The sequence below is a fragment of the Agelaius tricolor genome, unplaced genomic scaffold (genome assembly GCF_023055355.1).
Source record: "Agelaius tricolor isolate 1412-34295 unplaced genomic scaffold, bAgeTri1.0.p SCAF_1, whole genome shotgun sequence".
Classification (NCBI taxonomy): Eukaryota; Metazoa; Chordata; class Aves; order Passeriformes; family Icteridae; genus Agelaius; species Agelaius tricolor.
In genome coordinates, this window is record NW_027269261.1 from 69,317,418 (window position 1) to 69,338,938 (window position 21,521).

Below are 21,521 nucleotides of genomic sequence, written 5' to 3' on the forward strand. Positions count from 1 at the left end.
GGTGGTAAGAGACAATTCAAATCTCAACAGAACAGTGGAGAGATTAAGTAATCCTTCAGCACATTTTGACATTCTCTTAAAATGTGAAACTAGATTGCTGGCTGATTTTTTGAGGGAGACCCTTTGTTTTTAGTGCAGAAAGGTAGTCACTAGTTAGTTGTGCTGTGCAGAGAATTTCAGCAGTTCAAAATACAATAGCCAGTGAGATGACCTTGTGAAATAGGAGTATATGGGCTGGGTGACACTACATCTGCAACAGATAGTTCTGAGTAACACTTCAAAACATTTCTTAAAGAATGCAGACACTGCTATAAAGAATGCAGACATTGCCTTGGCGAGTGAGGCATCCAGTCTACACAGTTTTTACAGCCACTCTGAAGGTTGCTGAGTATATACAAGACAACCACATGAAATGATCTGTACAAGGCAAGCAGTCTTTGGATACATACTTTCTGTAAAGTGCTCAGATGTTTAAATTTTTTTTCTGTAGCACCGGAACAGAAAAAGATTTTGTACTTCTAATCATGTGAAGAAGTGGAACAGTGTGTGTGTTCTCAATGAATGATGGTGACAAGCCTTAGATAAGGATACTACAAAGTCCGGGCAGTCTTTGCAGAAACAAAGGCCTAGAGCAGGCAAATAGCCATGAAACCTTGTAGTGCTGCCAAAAGACACTAGACTTTACAGAAGATGAAAAGAGGGGGATGGATGCCTAATTTAGGGTGAGGAAGGAAAGTAATATGTTGAAAAAAACCCTAAAATAGGAATTAAGATACTTAATACTGTTGCAAAATGTGTAGAATAAAATAGCGTTGGCTGTATTACTGAAAGAGCATTCATTTACATATTTTGTAAAACATGAAAGAAGACAGCATAAAAATAGCACATGTAAAGAATGACAAATGCTGTGCCTGCATTTACCATCTATTGACTTCAGTCATGCTTTAGTGGATGTTAAGGTCTTTGTTCACCTAGAAATGAGTCAGTAAAGACCCTGCTTGTTAGTACCCACAGCTAAGGGTGTGGCAGACACCTGAGGACTGTATTTGCAGTAGAAGGCAAAAAGCTAAAATGTAGATTCTTTTAAAATACCGTAGGAAAGGTCCAAAAAGAGTTAGTTTCATTTACTTTTGGTTTCAAGGTCTTTTTTTCTTCTATAAGACTCTTACCCTGCTATGTCTTTTGTAAAGCAAGGAGGCTATCTAATATATTGACAGGCAAAATAAAATAAAACATTACTGTAGTGTGATTTCCATATACTGTATTCTTTAGTGTGAAGGAAAACATTTTTAAAAAATACTGAAAAATGCTGTAATCTGAATTTTTTCTAATGCTGCTGTTGTTTCCACTCTCTAAAACTGTTGTATTTGCACTTGCACAGTGCCTCTCAAGTTAATCCTGAGTATCTGTTGATAATTATTGAGCAACTGCTAAATTGGAGTGAAATTTAAAAATTATATGAACAAAAAGGGGTTGGTAACTTTTTTGTGTATGTGTGTGATACAGACTTTAGAATTGCTCAGGATTTACAGTTCTGCTAGATAAATCAGGATTCACACCACTGGTTTTTGAGAATATGGTTTCTCTAAGTCACTTATGGAACCGCTTCCTCTGTACCTGCATTATAGAATTGAGTTTGGCTGAGGATGGGTTCATGGCACACCTAGTGCTGCTGTCACCAGATGAAAATTGTTTCCCTTGCTTGAAAGATCCTGTCATGAGAATCTCTAGGAAAAACTATAATAAGGATTTGAGGTATGTGCAATCTCAACTTAAAAAACTTCAATGGATCTAGAGCATTTTATCTTTCTGTCTGCTTGCTGGAGCTTCTCCCCCACATGGAAGTGTCTTGAATGTTCTCCACCTTCATGCAGAACCTTTTTTGGAAGACTCATGAATAGGCATATCTTTCACTAATATATTTTTAAGTACATTTGTTGTAAAGGATAATACTGTCTCCCACATTGTTTAATTATGTATTAACACAACAAACAGACAATATTTATACCAATACATCACTTAATGTAAGCTATGGTAATAGGACTACTTTATTTTAGTTAAGTTTGTGGTTAAATATTTTAATGTTGCATTGAAAGGTTTTGTTACTTTGGTGATTGAGGCTGTATATTGTTTTTATTGAATTAAATCTGGTAGACTGAAACTTCTATTCTGAGTAAAGGCTTAAAGTAGAGATTTGCAGCTGTAACACCCTCTGAAGTTTTCTGGTGCAGTTAGAGATCACAAGATAGAAGATAGGAGTCTGCTAACACTAAGACTTGCTTTACTTTGTTACCTTTACTGTCTGATGTAGTATGTTTTAGAGGTTGACATCCAGAGAATCATTTCTGTTAAGTGGTTTGTGCTGAGCCAGACTTGACCAACAGCAAAATTTCCATCCAGCTGCCTGCTTGTGCAACCCACAACCCCCAGTCTGGTAATGCAAGGAGGTAAAATAGGAAAAACAGAAACAGTAAAACAATAGGTTGAGATAACAACAGGGAAGTTGCTTACCAATTACCATTGCAGGCAAAACAAACTCTGTTTGGGAAAAAATAGCTGTTTTATTGCCAACTAAAATTGATTCAGGTAGTGAGAAAGAAATTCAAAACAGCACACCTTTCCTCCCCCTCCCCCCAGGCTCAGCTCTGTTTCTCACATCCCCTAGCCTTGCCATGCACGCTCACATGGAGAGTGGCAGGGGGTTGTAGCCAGTACATAATGGTGTCTCTGCCTTCTTCCTCATCATGTCTTTGCTCTGATGTGGGCTCTCCATGGGCTTCAGTTCCTTCAGGAATATCCTTGTGCTCCACTGTGGCATCCTCCCAAGGACTGCAGGGAATATCTGCTGTTCCATGGACATGTTCCTCCTCCACTTTTCCTCTGACCGTGGTGTTCCCTTTCTTAAACATGTTCTCCCAGAAGAGTCCCCAGCTTGGCTGAGGGACCAAGCTCTGCTCTGCAGTGTGTCTGTTGTGTCTGGCCATATCCTACACAGGGCAGCCTCTGGCCTCTTGCCACAGCAGCCCCTCCTCTGCCAACCACTTGCCACATAAACCTGGAGCACAGAGTTAGCCAGATATTAAGAATACAGTTTATTTCCTGGGTCATGAGATTCTGTCCCCTACTAGTACTGTCACACACCATGTAGTCATTTTAAAAGCTTACACAGAAATTTGGAGGGTGTCTGTAGTAAGGGCGTACTTCCTACTAAGTTGCTGCTTGTCCAAAAATTATAAGCCTAAAACATAAAAATAAAAACTTTTTTTTTTATTGAAATAAAAGGGTATGTGTGATAAGGAGTACCAAATGTTGCAGATTTGCTTATGGGTAGGCTAAGAGCAGTGTTTGTATTTGTGGAGCACATCCTCTAGTTTTCATCAGCTCAAGGAGTGGGCTGAAATGACAGTTACCTGCAAGTGAGAGATCTTAATGCAGATACAAACCCAAAAATTTCAAAAAATATTTATAGAATTATTTAGTGCCATTTGAAGAATACAGAAAGAGAAAACAAACATAATGTGATGTCATTTAGTCGTCAGCATAAAATAATGTGACTCATGAGTGTATATACTCTACAGTGTGTCTTTTGGGGAGATTACACAAGCTTAGTGTTGTCCAGGAATTTATAGTCAGCATTGCTGAAAAGTGTCTATGAAGCATTATACTGATGAAAACACTGTTAACCTTACCACAAGGCCAGAGAGTTTTTTGCCTGCAGTTTAGAGTAACAAATAATTTTTGGTAATAATTTATGGTGCTTTTTCTCCAACTAGTTCTGCAGCTGACAGAAAAATACCTGTTGAATAAGAATGTTTCAGTTGGTTTTGTGTAGCACAGGACAAAGAGATGAGCTGTGGCTGGAGCAGTGCATACACATTGCAGTATTTAAATAGGAAGATAAGCCTCCTGTAGAAGTGAAAGTTCAGTTACCACAAAAACTTTCTCTTTGAATATCTATCTGTGCACCATTCTCCATTTACATGGGACTTGTGTAACTGCTCCAAGAAAGACCAGTAAGATAGAGTTGTGTGACAGAGTCAGTCTTTAATGAACAGTTGAGGAGGCAAGTGGAAACTAAAAGCTGTGAGACTGTTCTGCTCCCCTTTTTTACTACTTGTTTTTTTCATATTTTACAGGATGTGGTGAAGTACACCTCATCAGTTTACCTGGGACTAGTAAATACACTCTTTTCTGTTCAGCTGTGCTTTGGTCAGTGTGGTCTAACATAATCTGCCTGTGTTGCTTTCATGTGGTTGTGTTTCTGACCAGAATGGCAGCTTGGACTGGGGTTCCAGCCTGTGAGTGCCAAGAGCTCACTCAATATGATAGCTGGAGTCTGTAGCTGGGGCCAGCTGCATTTGCCTCCTCTGTGTGTTTTAGCTCATTTTAGCTGGCTGGCTTCATAGTGATTTTTGACACTCAATCTAGAAATAGTTACTGATATTGTCCAGCTACTTATGAGTAGTAATCTATCAATAGAGGAAGCAAGAATAATATTTTGTATGGGGTTCATTTTATAGACAGATCCTTAATAAGTGAATACCTGACCTCACCTTCTGTGTCTTAAGAAAAGAAGAAAATACTATGGCTGTTTCTTGTAACTCACAGTCATCAGCTTGAAGAATGGTTTGTACATAGCTTATCTTTGCTTTTTGATATGCTTACCTTCTTTGGTCTCCATTATTTCTGGAGATACTTTTAAATTATCTTATCCAACTCTGGACTTTCCTGGTTTTAGTTGGACTGCATAACAATAGATTTTTTGAGTTATATTTTAGTTATTTTTTCTTGGTGATAACAGTAGGGAATAGATGTTTCTTTCTGCTGATGTACCTTTGCATCCTATAAACAGCTAGGTTTATCAGTAGCACTTCTGAGATTGTTTTCCAGTGTCTCAGCAGGAATTCAGGAAAGATCCATCCTAATCAATTCCAGTCAGGAGGAGGTAGTTTTACAGAGATAATCAGAATATCTTTATTGGTTGATGCATTAAATAAACTGTTTCAACTTTTGTGCTTTTTCTTGGGGTTTGCTCATTGTTTTTGTGTTAAAAAAATTAATGCCTCTCTTACATATTAGACTAAAAATATCTGTTAAAAATTCTCAGTAAGACAAAGATAGTAGCCTTGCTTTTGGAACTTACCATTGATACTTTCCATCAGCAGTAATTCCCAGTGTAAATTCTAGCCTGAGAGGTCTCAAAGGTTATTTCTTCTTTGGATATTTCACAGTTCAAAGTATCTAATGGACTTCAGTTTTGTGTGACTATTACATTGATTGCTGGACTGGAGAAGACAGGACTTGGTAAACCATGTGGTCTCTTAGGCCCTAATATTTCAAATTATTAAGACAACTTATGCTTGATGTAAAAGCTATCGGTGAGCAAATTAATTGCATGGATGTCAGTTGAAGATGTCAGTAAAAATCAGTGTTTCCAATGTAATTTTATTTGATGTTACCTTAATCTGAGGGGAATCTGTCCTTTGTCAGATACCAAATTCAAGGGAGCTTGTGGACTTCTTGCTCAAATCTCCATACTGCCCAGTGATCTGCTTTTCTTTGATCTTTGTTTCCTGCCATAGCTCAGGGTATCACACCAATGAGCATCTAGTTATGCAGAGGTTTCTAATTTTAAATTACAGACAAAAAACCCAGCTCTTCTTGTTCACTAAGGATCCATGCATCAAGGCTGAGGAACAATTTAATTGCAGTGAGTCAAAGGCCTCATTTTCCTAGTGGTGGTGGGGGGTTTTGTTTGGGGTTTTTGTTTTGGCGTTTTTTTTGTTTGGTTTGGGTTTTTTTTGGTCTTCATAAGAGTTAGAGGTATGACATGTTGCAAGGAGCAGTTACTGGCTAAATAATTATAAATAACCAAACACTCAATTTGGATTTCAACAAATGTAAGAAAAATATTTTTTTGGTCCTGTTTACAGGTATTACTGAAATAAGCGTTTTCTCACACCCTAGGGAAAAACTGAAAGTGTTGGCACAAATATCTAATATATGTGAAATAAGGTCTTTGCACTCTCTTCTTGGTTATGGTTTGAGGATATCTTGCTGCTGCAAGGTCCAAGTTCATTATTCTTGTTTCTCTGACATCCAGTGTTCTCTAGTATCCAGGACTGCAATGTGTGTAGTTCTCCCTTTCTTCTCAGTCCTTGTGAAAAAGCTGACTTGTTTCATGACTCTGGGAGAAGATTGAAAGATTTTTTTTTAATCACTGAAGAAGTTACATTTGTGTAATATACTGCTGAAGAGCTCTTTGAGATTAAAAGTGTGAACTCTTAAATTTCTGAATGACTTAGCAAGAGTCTTAAGGGGGAAAGATCTTCCCAAGTTTTGTTAGGAAGGGGATTTGTCTTCATCAAAGCATTACCTTACTTACCAGTCCATGTATGTTATTTGTTTGCCTTGTGTCAGAGGGAAGGAATGGTGGCTATAGTTTCACAGGCTGTGTTAGCACTAGAAAGTAACTGAGACCTGTGCCTTTTCAGTAGCTCAGTTCTGATGGTATTCAGTAATACAGGCTTGACAAGCCCACCCAAGTGAGCAACACAGCTTAGACTGAAAGCAGCATCTGAACTGTGCACAAGGTGCCCGTGTTGTACCTACCAGGCAGGGTAGATGATGTACTCCTGTTCCAGCTTGATGTTGCTCACTGAAGCCTCTTCCTGGAGAAGGGGTGAGATTGCCTAAGACACAGGAACTTTTACTGCAAGATGAAATTACTTTGAAATTGAATTCTAATAATATTCCACTTTTAAAATTTCATTTTTAGAATTGTTTTACAATAGAATTGTTAATTTTGCAATTCTCTGTAGGCATCACTATTCACAGTTCATTTTTCAAGTGTTTTTGAATGTAAGTGGTTCAAAAGTTAGTTGAAAATACCAATTTTCTTTTTAAGATGGTAGTGTCATGTCTTTTGATTTCTAATTATTTTGCTTTACTGTTGCTGTTAGAGGAAAGAAATCCCTTATTTTTTCTGTATCCTCTAGTGACACTTGACATGTTTGTGTGCATTCTTCTTCTAATACTTGTACATGCTTAGGTAGTCCTTCCACTTCACAAAACTGTACTTGAAGTACTTCTAACAGATGGCAAGTGTATGAAAAGCCATTTGCCTTCCATCTTCTGCGTCTCTTTATTAATTCCCAGTGCAAATTTCCTAAGATCTTAGGGTTTTGCCATGCTTCTAAATGCTGCTGCTGTAATCTCTATGTTACTCCCACACCATTGTTCCCTATGGCTTTGCTTAGCTCCTTATAATGGGATCAGCTTGTTCTGTAGCAGAAATATCACAGCAAAATATGACTGCATGTAGAACAGTGTTGACCTGTTCTCTGAAGTCATATTTATCTAGATTTAATTTTTGTTTTGTAGATACTAAAGAAAACATCTATTCAGAATGTTTCCAGCATTGAGTTCCATCTGTGAGGATTCTGTAGTCAGTTCCTAAATTAAGAAATACAGGATAGGAGCTATACAGCTTTGAGTATCATTTATGAAAAGTTAATTGAACTGTACCACAACTGTAGAACATGTTCTCATTCTTTATTGGAAATTAGAGTAATCAGAATGGATTCACTCAAAGTAAATCATTCTTAGCCAACCAGATTGCCTTCTGTGGTCATCTACATGCTTTGTTCAGACAGTTCTCCCATGAGATTGTAAGTCTTCTGGAGGAAATAAATGGAGACAGTGTCTGCAGAAGCTCTCCCCTTGATGGAATATGAGCCAGCAGGTAGTCATGTTTGTGTGGAATTCCATTTAGAACAGATAGACTTCTGTTTTCTCTTGGAATGTATATATAGATGTTCATGTGCTCCTTTTTTGTCTTATTTGCAAACTTTATTCCTGAACTGGACAATTAAATAAGTTCCCTTATTAATAATATTCACATTTTTCTTTTGTACAGAAATTTGTCCAATATGATCTTGGTGGAAGAAAGTTTTTGGACGTTTAAATGAAAGTCAATGTTTACAAATGATGAAAAGGCACTTCTCTGAGGACACTTGAATAATAATTCTCAGATTCTCTAACTTGTTGTACTGTGAAATTAGGTGTTCATAAGCTTGGGCAAGGGGCTGGGCAAGATGACTTTCAGAGGTCCTTCCAGCTTCACCCATTCTATGTAAATTGCATCTCAGTTTCATCCCTACCAGATCATTCTTCATGGCTGAACATTTTGGTGGTCAGAAGACATCAGTTCCTGTATCTTTGCATTGCATTATCATTCTGGTTTCAGTTCTCTTCTGATAATAGTGAATTTTTCAATCTTAGGGTTGCTACAGATTTTTCTTGTAATACTAAAAATGATAGAGTAACTGAAGGATTATGCTTGGTATGTGTTCCTAATAGTAATGTATATGGCAGCCATCTTCCAGAAAAAATACCAGATTGACTTTCTTAATATCTCTCTCATGGATCAAGTATGCAAAATGCTTTATATTAATACTTCAGTGACATATATGCCACTTCCTTTTAGAAGTATGGGTTTTGAAGGTGAGCTTTCTTTCTACACAGTATGAAAATCCTGCATTTGTATTATTTTTTAAGTATTGATTCATAATTATTATTATGACTATTCATCCATATTGATGTTTAGTTGGCAGTGTCTTCTTTTCAGAGAAAATGGCCAGTTTGCTAGTTGAGTATCTCATAATATCTCAAGGTTTTGTGTACTGCCTTTTTTCTATGTTACAGCAGCAATTTTTGTGTTCCTTCATTTACCACTTCATTCAGTGCCTTACAAAGACTCATGATTAAGCCTCAGCTTTACTTATAGGTCCTTTAATTAGCAGTCTCCTTGAGTCATACTGAGATGCTTGATCTGCAGGTAATTCAGCCAGTGCAGACCCCATTCTTTCAGGCCCATGAAGAGGCCACAGTATGAAAACATTTCAGTTGCCTGTCCCATCAGTGGCCAATTTTGTATCCAGAAATTCTATGGAGAGTGGTCATATGCAGAATCTGCTGTTGAGCACCACTTCCACTGATTCTACAGATGTGAAGAAACTGATGAACAGATAATCTGGTCACTAAGTGGGCGCTGTAGCAGTCAGTGCTATTCCAGTGGTACAAATTTGTTTCTCTGTATCTCCAAAAAGAAACAGGAGCATAAGATTAACATATTTAAACCATAAAACTCATTAACCTTTTCCCAAGCCAAGTTTTTAATTCATGTAAATTGGCAGGTCTGTGTAGCCTGAAATCCTCAGTGGGTAGATCTTTTTCCTCCTTGTGGCTCTATTGGAAAGAATCCACTAGAATTTTTAATGGGTTAGTGCAAACCTCGGTTGCTATTACTGGAGCCTGGGCTTCAAACTCGATACCATGATATTTGGTGCACTTTGATGATTTTACCTAAATGATGGAAATACATGACTGTTCTTAACAGGGTCAGACTTCTAATCATGTTGATTTTAAGTAAAAATAGCAGTATAACCAAATATCACAATTAATAAATCAATACTATTGAGGTTCAAAGTAAGTAGCTGTGTAAACCCATGTAACTTGACAGCTGTTAGCCTAATACGAATCTTAGCTCAGCAGTAACTTGTTTGCTTTCTTGGCAGAATAAAAAATGAAAAGCAGCTCAGGGTGTGTGTTCTATAAGATTTCCCTGGAGTTAAGTGGTAATTTGAGTCTGCTCAATCAAAAGCCATAGTGTTTTTCATGGGTTTTTTTGCACATAAAGGGGAGTACAGGGGAAGGGAACAGAAGGAAATAGTAGGAAACTTTCTTTGTATGTGTTCTCTTTTTTATTCAACAATAAAAGTACATTTTCAGTTCAGCAAGAATTGTTAAATAGCTGCTTAACTTGAAAAGAACCTGAATTTAAGTACAGTAAGTTTAGACTGTGTCACTGTTGTGTTTATTTTGGTGCTTTGCAATTTTGTCATAAATTATGACATAAAAAAATAAGGGATCATAAATTAACTGCAATTCAGAATACTTGGACAACCATTAAAGCTATTTTTTTTAAATATGAAAAAACTCATGCTTTTGAAAGGAGTCCATAGCTAGTAGTGCAAATAAAAAGTATAAGTGCAGAACTGATTCTGACTGATGAGTTCTAGGAAGCAAACACCTGAATTTATAAAATTCATGGGGGGATAGAGATGTATATTTGTATATACAGAAATTCAGTCTGTGTTCCAATATCAAATTTAGTTTGGGGTGAGTTGGTTTGTTCACTTGTTTTTTTAAGCTGCAGTGAGCATTCAGACAAATTACTTTATGAGCTGGTTTGAATTTTCCACTGAACATGATCCTGGGATACATTTAAAAAACAACAACAGCAACGCACCCTTTCCAGCTTAGCAACAAAAAATAAAAAAACCCAAACTCAAATCCTTCCCAAAACCAACCAACCAAGCTTGAACAGAGAAACTGTAGAACTTCCAACAACTATTAATTTTCTGAGAATGGTATTTATTTGGATGGGGGACTCCTTTATTTCAAAATCAATCCTAAGTACAGCCATCAGTATACACTCAGATTTGTTGGTGACTTGGTATAGAAAATAAATTGTTTGCTACCATTGCACAAATGAGTCCTCTCAGTTCCCATGCTACTAATATATGATTTTTTCCACCTTAGAGGTGAAGAAGTTTTCTGCCATATAAAGCTTTTACTGTCCTTCTTTTGCTTTTCAAAAAACCCTCAAACCCATAGATCTTAGTTTCTTTAGTTTTCCCTTTCTCTTAATGAATTATTGTTTGAAAAACATGGTGCATAAATAAACATAAGTAAGAATTTTATTCTCCTGAAATACCTTAAAAGACATGGGCAGAATTCATAGATGGTGACTTTAACATTATGAATGCATATATAGATTGTATTTCAACATTGATGAGGAGACTTGATGGAGCTGACTTGCAAGAAGAATAAAATTCAGCTCAGAAAATGGACTTGTAGTACCATTTTTTGATCAATTTTTTAACTTCTAAACATAATTGAAGAACAGTACATCTTACCCCAGTTTTGAGAAATAGGCAAAAAAAGCTGTGCTGTTAGTGGGATTTTTGGGCATGCTTTTCACAGGTGTAAAAGATTTGCAGGCAGTCCTCAGTCTGAAGGTCTTGTTGTTGCTGCACTTTAATGGGCATAAGCTGTCTTCACTGGGTGGCCACTGGGATATGATTGTGTGTAAATACTTCAGGCAAGTTCCACCAGCTAAGAAATAACCTCAGTTTGAAAGAGTGGGTTTTTGGAAGTCTTTTCATTGGTCTTGTGGACCAGTGAAGTTGTGTTCCCTTTTTGTAGCATTCATCTCCAGGGTGATGAAAGCACAGCCAGTTTTGCTGTCCTCATGCAGGGAGTTCATCCAAACAAAATGCAAAGGGATATGTGCTGCCTGTCCTTGTGGTGGTAGTTGTTAATCAGCAACACATGCTTACAGTGCTTTCCTGTGAAAGGTTTCCATTGGCCACTGAGAAGTCATGAATGATTTTGGGGACTGAAAAGGTGGCAAATGGATGCCACCAAATGCATGCTTTGTTGCATTGTGGTGAGAAAAGAGCAGATAACATGCATTGTAGTTGAAACTAGTCCCCCCAAAAATGTGGTGGGTTTGGGAGGCCCCAGTCTGTATTACTGTACTGCCTTGTGTGAATGAGAAACTCAGACTGGTCTAGCACAAAGGTTTTCATGGTGCGTCCTTTCACTCTGCTCTTGCTGCAGACTCACAGAAGCTAATGCTGAGAAGTAAGTGTGTTGTTAGGAGTCTAGAGATTTGCAGATACAGTAGAAATCTCTGAGGGAACTACAGATTTTAAAAGTTGAAAGTTGCCTGGTATTTTTTCCACATCCAAACTTACACCCTAATAACTAGAATACTGAATGGCCTCATAGGTGCTCTGGATGTTCTTTTTAATTTCTGAGATTGTGTAATTGCTACTGAGAACTTTTCACAAAGGCTGAGAAACTGTTAAGCATCCAACATTTATTCAGTATGCAAAGTCATTCTTAGAGAGATGTTGTGTTATTTCTATGAAGAAAATAATTAGTAGTGAATTCTGTTACACAGGTGTAGTCATGGGTATGTCACGTAACCACATCTGTTCTGTTTTGGTTTTGTCAATTAATCAAGTGTGAGAACTGCTCTACATTAGTACCTTTTGCTTGAAACACACCTGCACTTGTGTCATAAATTTATCCTCTCTGAAGAACCTGAAAGTAATATGAAAAAACTCAGATGTAGCAACTACTTAGAAGAAGAAAAAGTAGTCATTAGAAAATAAATGTTTACTTTTTATTTTTAGGTCAGAAGACTTGTCTCCACTTACATGGTATCTTCCCTTACCTCTATGTACCGTACGATGGTTTTGGACAGCATCCAGAGTGCTACCTTCGTCAAGTGGCATTCAGCATTGACAGAGCACTCAATGTGGCTTTAGGAAATCCATCTTCTACTGTTCAACATGTTTTCAAAGTATCATTAGTGTCTGGAATGTAAGTATGACCTGTCAGGAGTTTTGGTTGTTTGTTTTGAATAGCTTTTTGCAGTTGTACTATTTGGACTTGGATGATTGCAGTGCTAGTCCTTTTTCATTTTCCATCCATGTATGTCTTCATACAGGGCTGTACAACTTCTAAATTACTTTTCTCACTTGCTTTGACTTTAACACAGTTAACATGTTTTCCCAAAAAACCTTCTTGACACAACCATTTTTTCCTAAATTTTATCCTAGTGTCTATAATTTTGCAAAATCTGTTCTTCTTAGCTTTTTCTGTCTCTGCTGTTAGAGCAGTACTTTCCATGCAGCACTTTCTACCTCTCTAGATTATTCTGTGTTCCCTGAGACCAGGCATGTCTTGCAGGAGCCTGAATCTAGGTGCTGCTTTTTTTTTTTTTTTTTTTTTTTTTTTAATCTGTCAAGATGACCACTCTGTTTTATTTGGTGTAGCTGTCTATATTGAGTGTTAGCATTTTAAGTGTCCTTTTAGTTAATTTTTATTTAACTTGCATAACCAAGGGTTGAAAAATAAATCATAATGAGTAATAGGAAAATATCCTTGAAGAGCACAGGTAATTGAGCTACATGCATTCAGTTTTTCATCTTCAAAACTGTGTAAATGCTAATTTTCAGTGTTGTGCAACACTATGTTTTATTTGCTTTTTTCATGCATTTCTGAAATACATTCTTTCTAATTGTTTAAGTGTAGGAAGTTAATATTTCTGTTCCCAGCCAGTTTTTGGGGCTTCTAGATATTATGATTAAAGTGGCTGCAATAACTTGTTTTTATTTTCAGTCAGAACTTTCTGATGTTTTTACAGTAACAAAGAAGGTCACCTACCAAATTTCTTGATATTGTTATTTTTGTGAGAACTATATAAATTGTAGTATAGCTGTTCATCTCAATAGTGAAAGCTGGGCAGAGGAAACTGTTGGTGACAATCTTTACTTGAATAAGTGAGAAAAGAGCAGGCAGCAATTAGGAGAACCTGCCTCTTTTTCACCTCTCTTGCCTTAGAATTTCAGAACAGTTGTTAGTGAAAGTTGGCTGCTCATTGCCTCAAAGCAGCACAAGAGTGTTTCAGATGTTTTGTTTGTTTGTATTGGAGGCTAATGGGAAAGACCTAAATTAAATACATCTTGATCTTTAACTGGGTAGATAGACATGCTTATTTAATACTCCTTATAGTAAAATGTCATTGAATAAATACCACAGCATAACTGGCTAGCTTCTTGCTTTTTTTCCTTTGTCTTCAGGCCTTTTTATGGTTACCATGAAAAGGAGAGACAGTTTATGAAGATTTATCTTTACAATCCTGCAATGGTAAAAAGGTAAGGATGTGGAAGAACAAACTTCTGTCTGGTTTCCTTGTATTTGAATTAAAAAATTAGGTTTGAAATAAGATTTACCAGTAACTTAACAAAATCTCCAAAATTATTGTCTCATGGTTTTCAAAACACTATAAAATTTACCAATTTTAAACACACCAATAATCTTTTAAAGCAGTAGAATGTTGGAAAAGCAATACCAAAACATGCTTGCCTTTAGTTGTTCTGTGTTTACTGTAATTTGTGAACACTTAAACAAATTTGCATCAGCTTACTTTTCCTGTAACTCTTACGGAAAACAATATAGCTGTCTCTCATATGGCTTCATTTCATCTGTTAGGAAGTAAATTTTGGTAGGTTTTAGTTCCAGTAAAAATTACTAAATTTAAGATTTACTTGGAAAACTGAATAGCTTTTGTTATTCGACAGTTTCTCTATTTCTCAATAGAGTAATGTTCTGTTGTATGAAAGTTGATTTCAATCTTACTGTAGCTGCAGTAAATTCAGAAATAAATAAGGAGGAATTATTTTCCAAGCATAAACTAAAATCTCTTGAGTGTTTGCTATTACATACTGTAACTTTTTTTTGGAAGGTCCAATACATGATCATAAGACAGGATGATCTGGTTTTTCTTCTAGGCAAGTGAAATTTTGCATTATTTAAAATTTCTGTATTAATGGATGACGGGAAAGTTGCTTCAAAATTTGGAGCTCCTCATGTTTGAATTGCTCCTATCCAAAAAAGGACTGACACTTCACTTAAATTATTCCTTTCTTCAGTATAAAACTTTATTTCTAATCCCAGTTTGTTGCATTTAGAAATACTTAGTGCTTTTCTTTGTTGTATAGTTGTATACTGTTAATTTGAGATAAACTTATTGTGTCAGTTTACAGTTATCCAAATACTTGCAATTATTTTTTAATGTGCAGCTGTTTAAAAGAGAGGATTTGTCCTTCTGCAGAGTTTTAAAATACTTCTGAGTATACAGTATGTAGCTTGAAAACCCTGAAGGACATTATATGTATCATATATATCGTATATATGTCAATGAGAACTAGAGAGACTTTCAAACTTGTTACTGCTGGGTAGGCATGCAGCTGCCACAGTTGTTCTGTTGAAAGATTTCCATGGCCTATAATGGCTTTTGGATCACTTGCAGGAATAGAATATTGTAGGATTTTTTTTTTCAGAGTTTCATGGTTTTTTAGCTGAAAGATTCAAATCTCCTTTGCAACTAACACACAAACATTGTATCATTATTAGCAGAGATCATTTTTGTTCAACTGTTATTGTGAAAACACAGTTCTTAAGTTAAAAATACAACGAAGGCAAAATTTAAAATGTCGATAAGTATTCTATGTTTTGATAAAGTCAAATATCAATATTGTTTTTTATTTATGTCCAATTTTTTATTTATGTCCTAATTTGTCTTTTAGAGTTTGTGAGCTTCTGCAAGGTGGAGCCATAATGAACAAATCTTACCAGCCTCATGAAGCCCATATTCCCTACCTCCTCCAACTCTTTATAGACTACAATTTATATGGAATGAATTTAATAAACCTGGCTGCTGTGAAATTCAGAAAAGCAAGGAGAAAAGGTAAGGTGTTTATTTCTTAAGACCAAATAATTCTTTTGAAGGCTAAAAGCTACCATTTTGTACTAGACGTCACTTGCTGTCAAGCTTTTGCTTTATTTTGGCTGAATGAGCATTGTGTTGTTTCCCTGAAGTTCTGTGTCAAAACAAAGTCCATATGTAGTTCTTTTTCTGTTTTTGCCTCTGTGTGGGGATTGAGGAAGAGCCTGCTTCCCGAAATGAGATGCTGTGTGTCAAGAAGCATGTGTTATGTCAGCAGTGCAGCTGTGACCATTTCACAAGATGACCACACCTCTTTTCTAGAAGATGAAAAATTGTTGATGTTTAGTTGAAGAATTGACATGAAAGATAGCACAATAATACTGTTGCTTAATTTTTTACTGGTTTTGATTCTTACATCAATTCAAATTCTTTTTTTTTGTTGTTGCAGTAGTGTCTTTACAAAATTATGGCTAAAGATTTTACTCTAATCACAATCAGTGTTCTTAATTAAAATGCTTGTGTTTATGCTGGAGTCATTTGCTCTAAGGTAAAATTTGAATTATTAGTGTGTGAGCAAAGGAAGCATTTTAAAAAATTAATTTGGCATTTCGGATGTACCACTGACATAAAAATTAAGTTTGGTGAAAACATCCCTAATTTTTCTAAATTCTTCATCATAAAGGAGAGATAACAGTAGAAAAAGCATGCCTTTAGTATGTAACATTTAGTAAAATAAGTATTGATTACTTAAATAATAATTGTTCCTACAGCTAAAGCAAAAGTTGAAAGGAATGGTGAAGTATCTTTCTGTAAAAGGGTAGACCAATAATTGTGCTGAATTTCCTACTTATTTTTATGCATGTATATTCATATCCACTCCATGGCAGTGGATTAGCCCATGGAGTTGTATAACTAATTCTTGTTTAAAGGAAAACACTCTTTTCATGCCCAACAATAGGCCACACTTTTTGCTAGTGTCAGAACTGTAGGAAGGCAAAAGCTCTGGCATGGACAGAGCATTGTCAGGGTTTTCAGTCCTGAGGAAATACAGTCAGGTACCTTTAGTCCTCCAAATATTCAAATCAGCCTTCTGGAAATGTGCAATGGGATTGTGTCAAATAGTTGCTTCCATTCTTTTTCCAATGCTCTTTTTTCCCCCTCTTTTAGATGATAGATGAAAAACATAAGCTGTTTATATTCTCCTTCATTATTTATTTATGGATGAGAAACCTAAGTCTTGAATGGGAACAAGGGGGTGGAAGAGGAGTATAGGCTGAGACCAGTGTACTTTAACTATTCTTATAGGGGAAGAATACAATAAAATAAAAGGGAAAAAATGACACTACTTTGGCTTGATCATATACTGGCTGCAGTGCTCTTAGGAAGATGGATTCTGCTTTGCATGGCTCCACATCACACATGCATCAGTAGCCTGAGCTCAGTCTGTTGGAATCCCCAGGCACAGGATCACTGTCTATTGCTCCTGGCACAGCAGCCGAGCGACAAATGGTTTGTCCCTGGTGCAGCCTTACAGAAGCACTGCTGTCAAGAGCCTGTCCTTGTACAGCAGCCCTCTCTGAGCTCAGGCTGTTGGAGTGGTGTGGAAGCACAGCCTCTGCTTACACCTGACACACTTTAGCTGCCTGTTCCTCAGCCTCTGTGTTGTGGGAGTTCCTTTCAGTCAGGTACAACTGTGTCACACAGGCCAGACCAAACATTGTTTCTTAGACAGCAGAAAAGCCTTTGCCAAAAGATGTGCAGCAAACACTTCCCTTACTTCCCTTGCAGATGATATGAAAATGAGTCTGGCAGTTAACACATTTGTCAGTGTAAGCAAGCAGCCTCAGGAGCCTGTTCATAGTGGTATTTCTCTCACTGAGATAAGTCAGTCTTTTTGAAGGCTGAGAGAGGTCAGCATGCAGATTTCTTGGAGCAGGAATATTCTGCCTTCATCAGCTTGTATCCAGAAAGTGCAGCAGTTCATTTCTTCAAGGCCTTGTCTTTATGGGCTGTGAAGAAGGCTGCCTATTCATTCATGCACCACATACCATTGTAACTGTTGCAAAACTTTTATTTTCAGTAGCTGAATCTGCTTCTGTAATATGTCTCTGAAAGACCTTGATGTGTCATTGCTACTGTATTTAAAGATCTTTTTATCAAGAGAAGGGAAATATTGTGTGTCCTTAAATTCCTGTCCCTATGATTAACTTTACTGAAGAAACAAACTAATACAGGAATTTGAGCCTCAATTTTTAGAAATATATGAAAACAACAATGATAGGGAAGAAGAAATGGAATAATGCCCTGAAACTGCTGTGGTGTGGTATTTGAAATGCATATAATTTAAAAAAATAATAGTATATATTTTACCAGTTGGCCTATAACCTTGCATAACTGCTGTGAGATGTATTTTCCTTTAAAATATATAACTATTCAGTCCTATTTCATCAACTTAAATTAATCAAGCTGCAGATGAAAAATAACAAGAGTTGTTTCCATGCATAGTCAGTTTACATTTTAATACGGAGAATTAGCTGATGTGCCACACAGTAAAAACATGGCTGTGTTTTTTCCTGGACTAGCTGGCCAAGACAAGTCAGCACTTTTGAACAGCCCAGACAGTAAGGTTTGCTAGGTTTGAGCTGGATCTGTGCAAATGGGATCAGATATTTTGTGTTGTCTTTCCAGAATCACCTGCTGAGGCATCGAAGTGCATGGACCGTAACAGTGCAGGTGTGGCTGAAACGTGAGCTGGCTCTGCATGAGCACAAGAGTGTCCTTTCAGCCCACTTGAATGGCACATGTGCCATGCCTGTACACTGGAGAGTCTGATGTAGGGACAGGGCTTGCAGGAACCTAATCTGAGTGCAGTAAGCTTGGTCTGGAACACATGGAATTAAGCCTGCTTGCTTCTGTTTGTAGCTTCTAAGGTTCTTTTGGCATGGTGCCTGCCAATTGCTTCTGTAGTAACTTAGCACTGTTTGCTACATGAGGATAAACCCAATATTCCAAGTAGTGCAATTCACACGGAAGGCTATTATGAAATTTTTAGAATAAAAATACATGTTCTAATCAATATTTAATTACTGAAGACCTCTGACAATTGAGTTAATTGGTGTAACTTGAACAAATGCAGAAGTGTTTGCTATGGCTGAAAGGTAAATTGAATACCAGAAAGCTGCTAGTGCATGACACCAACATAGCTGAGAAAATTCAAGGTTCAAGCTGGTCCTTTAGGCAGAAGTGGGAGACTGAGTAATTTTCAAAGTCTTCTCCCATTCTACCTCCCTCCAACTCCATTCCTGGAGCCTAGAATTTCTTTCTTGTGCCATATCCTGAGTATATTTTCTTTACCTTCTCTGAAAAATGAGGGTTCAGGTGGACACCTCAAGAGAGGTAGGAATTCTTCAGAGAGGACTTCACTAGCATGACTTTGGAGCACACTCCCTTACATGGAGACCTCTGAGCAAACGTAGAGTGTTTTCTTTATTTGTAGGTCAGACAATGTCTGCCTTCATTGCAGGTTTCCACTTACTGCTACTACCATTGTATCTGGACTGTGTTGTATATTCCCTTCCAGCTAACAAATAAGAAAAAGTGTGAAGTAGTGTTTTCTTTGGCTTCTAATTTCCATTGGGATTTGTACTGTGGACCCAGAAAATTCTGAAGTTTACATCAGACTGTATGATTTATTTTGAAATTTTCACAAATAGGAAAAGATTGAATTTAGGCTAAGATGTGACTGGAATGCAACAAATGTAGTTCAAATGATGACAGTGTGTTGGAAGTATATTTTTCTTTTTTATATAAACGTGTCTATGTGTTAGAAAGAAAATTAGTTCATTTATATGATAGCATAGTTAATGGTGAAAATGATATCATGCAGTGCTATTAATTCTTTAGGAGCATGTGGACTGGTAATATTTAATAATAAATGCAGTTATGTAATGATATTTGTAAAAAATATTGCCATATAAATTAATTAATTTCTCATTCTACTTTTTTCTAGGTGATACATCAGGTGTAAGTAAACATCATAGAACTCATTTGCCAGAAAATTCAAGCAATGTATCTTTCACTGAATGGGAAGAAGATGAAATACCAAGGTCAGCATCCCAGGTTTTTCTGTTGTATGCTATATGTTCCTATATACATTACCTTGCATATAATGGAGTTCCAGTCTCTCATTTAAAGGCCCCTTATATGTTTTGCATGTTTAAAAAAAAAAAAAAGTGATTATGTGACACAAATGATCATTATTTAGTCTTGGTCACCTGATGCTTTATGGTTTATGGTTTGTGGTTTATGGTTAGAAAAATCCAGCTGAGAAATAATGGGCAAAATTCTACTTTCTGGGTTTTGGAATGATGACTTTGATGATGATGAAGAGTTTGATAAAGAGTTAAGCAAATTTAATAGTTATAGAGAATATTTACACATCAGTTCACAGATTGTTTTTGTAATCATCCTTAACTAATGTGACTTCACTGTGAGGCCACATCTCAAATCTCAGTTTGGTTTTGGGCCCCTCACTACAGAAGGACATTGAGGGGCTGGAGCAAGCAGAGAAGGGAAATGAAGCTGGTGAAGGGTCTGGAGCACAAGTCCTGTGAGGGAGCTGGGGGTGTTTAGCCTGGAGAAAAGGAGGCTCAGGGCTGACCTTATTGCTCTCTACGACCCCTGAAAGGAGGTTTCAGCCAGGTGAGGGTCAGTCTTTTCTCCCAGGTAACAAGTGGGAGGACAAAATAAAATGGCCTGATGAAAGGGGAGTAATAAATAATAACAATAATAAACAATTAATAAAATTATTTATAGTAATTTACAATAATTAAAATAATAAACAATAAAAGTGCCAGAGGAGGTTTAGATTGAATATTAGTTACTTCACTGAAAGGCTGATCAGGTATTGGAATAGATTGCCCAGGAAATGGTGGAATCTCCTGGAAGTGTTCAAAAAATATGTGGATGTGGTGCTTGGGGGACATGGTTTAGCAGTCTTAGATTAATAATTGGACTTGATGATCTTAGAGGACTTCTCCACCCTTAAAATGACTATGATTCTTTGAATAGTGTGCTATCAGAGAATTCAGTTTGTCCATTTCGAATGGTAACTACAAAGAAACTCAGCTTAGAATTTTCATCTCTGTCTCCCATGCTTTTCCTTTTTCTTAGGCATTTCCTACTCTACAGTTTGTAATTTGTAATCATTTTACTTACATAAGAAAATGAAATATTTTTGGAATTTTGTGAATTTTGTGGCCAGAGTTGGGGAGGGGAGAGAAACTCACAGTATCGGAAGCTACTGATTTATAGAATTTATCTACAGCAAGTTCATTCTTTAAGCTGTTTGCTAATGATTGGCAAGTCCTTCTGTCATCTAGTAATCTTCTCAGTCTTTGGGTAGATCCTGTCATTCTTCTCTGAAAAGTTTATTGGGCTCAATATGCCACACTTCCTGCTAGTGTTAGATACTGGGAGTTTTTGCCTCCTCAGTAGAAAATGCGTGCATTAGGCCATACTTGAGGTTTTTCTAGCATGCAAAAACATGAGCTTGTGTTGATTACATCTGGTTTTCTGATTCTTTTACTATTTCAAGGGAATTTTGTAACAACATTCATCTGACAACTTCTGGTCACTTTATGTGCAGTTGTTCTTGGGCTGTTTCGTCTTTTTGGCTGCATATTTCATTCACAGTCCATTTCAATTTTTTTTTTTTTTTTTGCTTGGTTCTGCAAGCCAACTTACGTAAACATTAAGGTTGGATCATAAGTTAGACCAGGATTATCTGATGTTACTTTACAAAGATCTGGGGAAGGCAGATAAACAGAAAGCAAAGTAGTACTTCCTGGCTGTCAACACCAGAGAGGGATGAGCTCAGCAGAGCAGGAGCCAAGGATGCCTCCTCATGGCTGTAACCACAAGTCTTCTTTCCTCCTCCTTCCACACTTCCACGTATACAGCCAGGGGTGCAGCACCTCACTCGTGCCAATCCTTCTCCAGCACTCACATGTGTTCCAGAAGTGGGACATTAACAATAATGGGGAAAATACCAACTCTGTCCATTTCCCTGGTAGTCATTTGCTGTATTTCTACCAGCAGGAATTTATTTCTTCAATGTAAAGCCTGAATACTACATAATATACCACACAAA

At 36.9% G+C, this 21,521-nt stretch overlaps 1 protein-coding gene across 1 annotated transcript in view; it reads left to right on the top strand.

Annotated features, from left to right (window-relative positions):
• REV3L (REV3 like, DNA directed polymerase zeta catalytic subunit) overlaps positions 1-21,521 on the top strand; it is a 114,719-nt gene that overhangs the window by 31,468 nt on the left and 61,730 nt on the right. The window contains exons 2-5 of the mRNA XM_071438423.1: positions 12,270-12,459; positions 13,722-13,796; positions 15,231-15,391; positions 19,380-19,476. Of these exons, the coding sequence (XP_071294524.1) occupies positions 12,270-12,459; positions 13,722-13,796; positions 15,231-15,391; positions 19,380-19,476 (523 nt within the window). The remainder of the gene's footprint in view (positions 1-12,269; positions 12,460-13,721; positions 13,797-15,230; positions 15,392-19,379; positions 19,477-21,521) is intronic.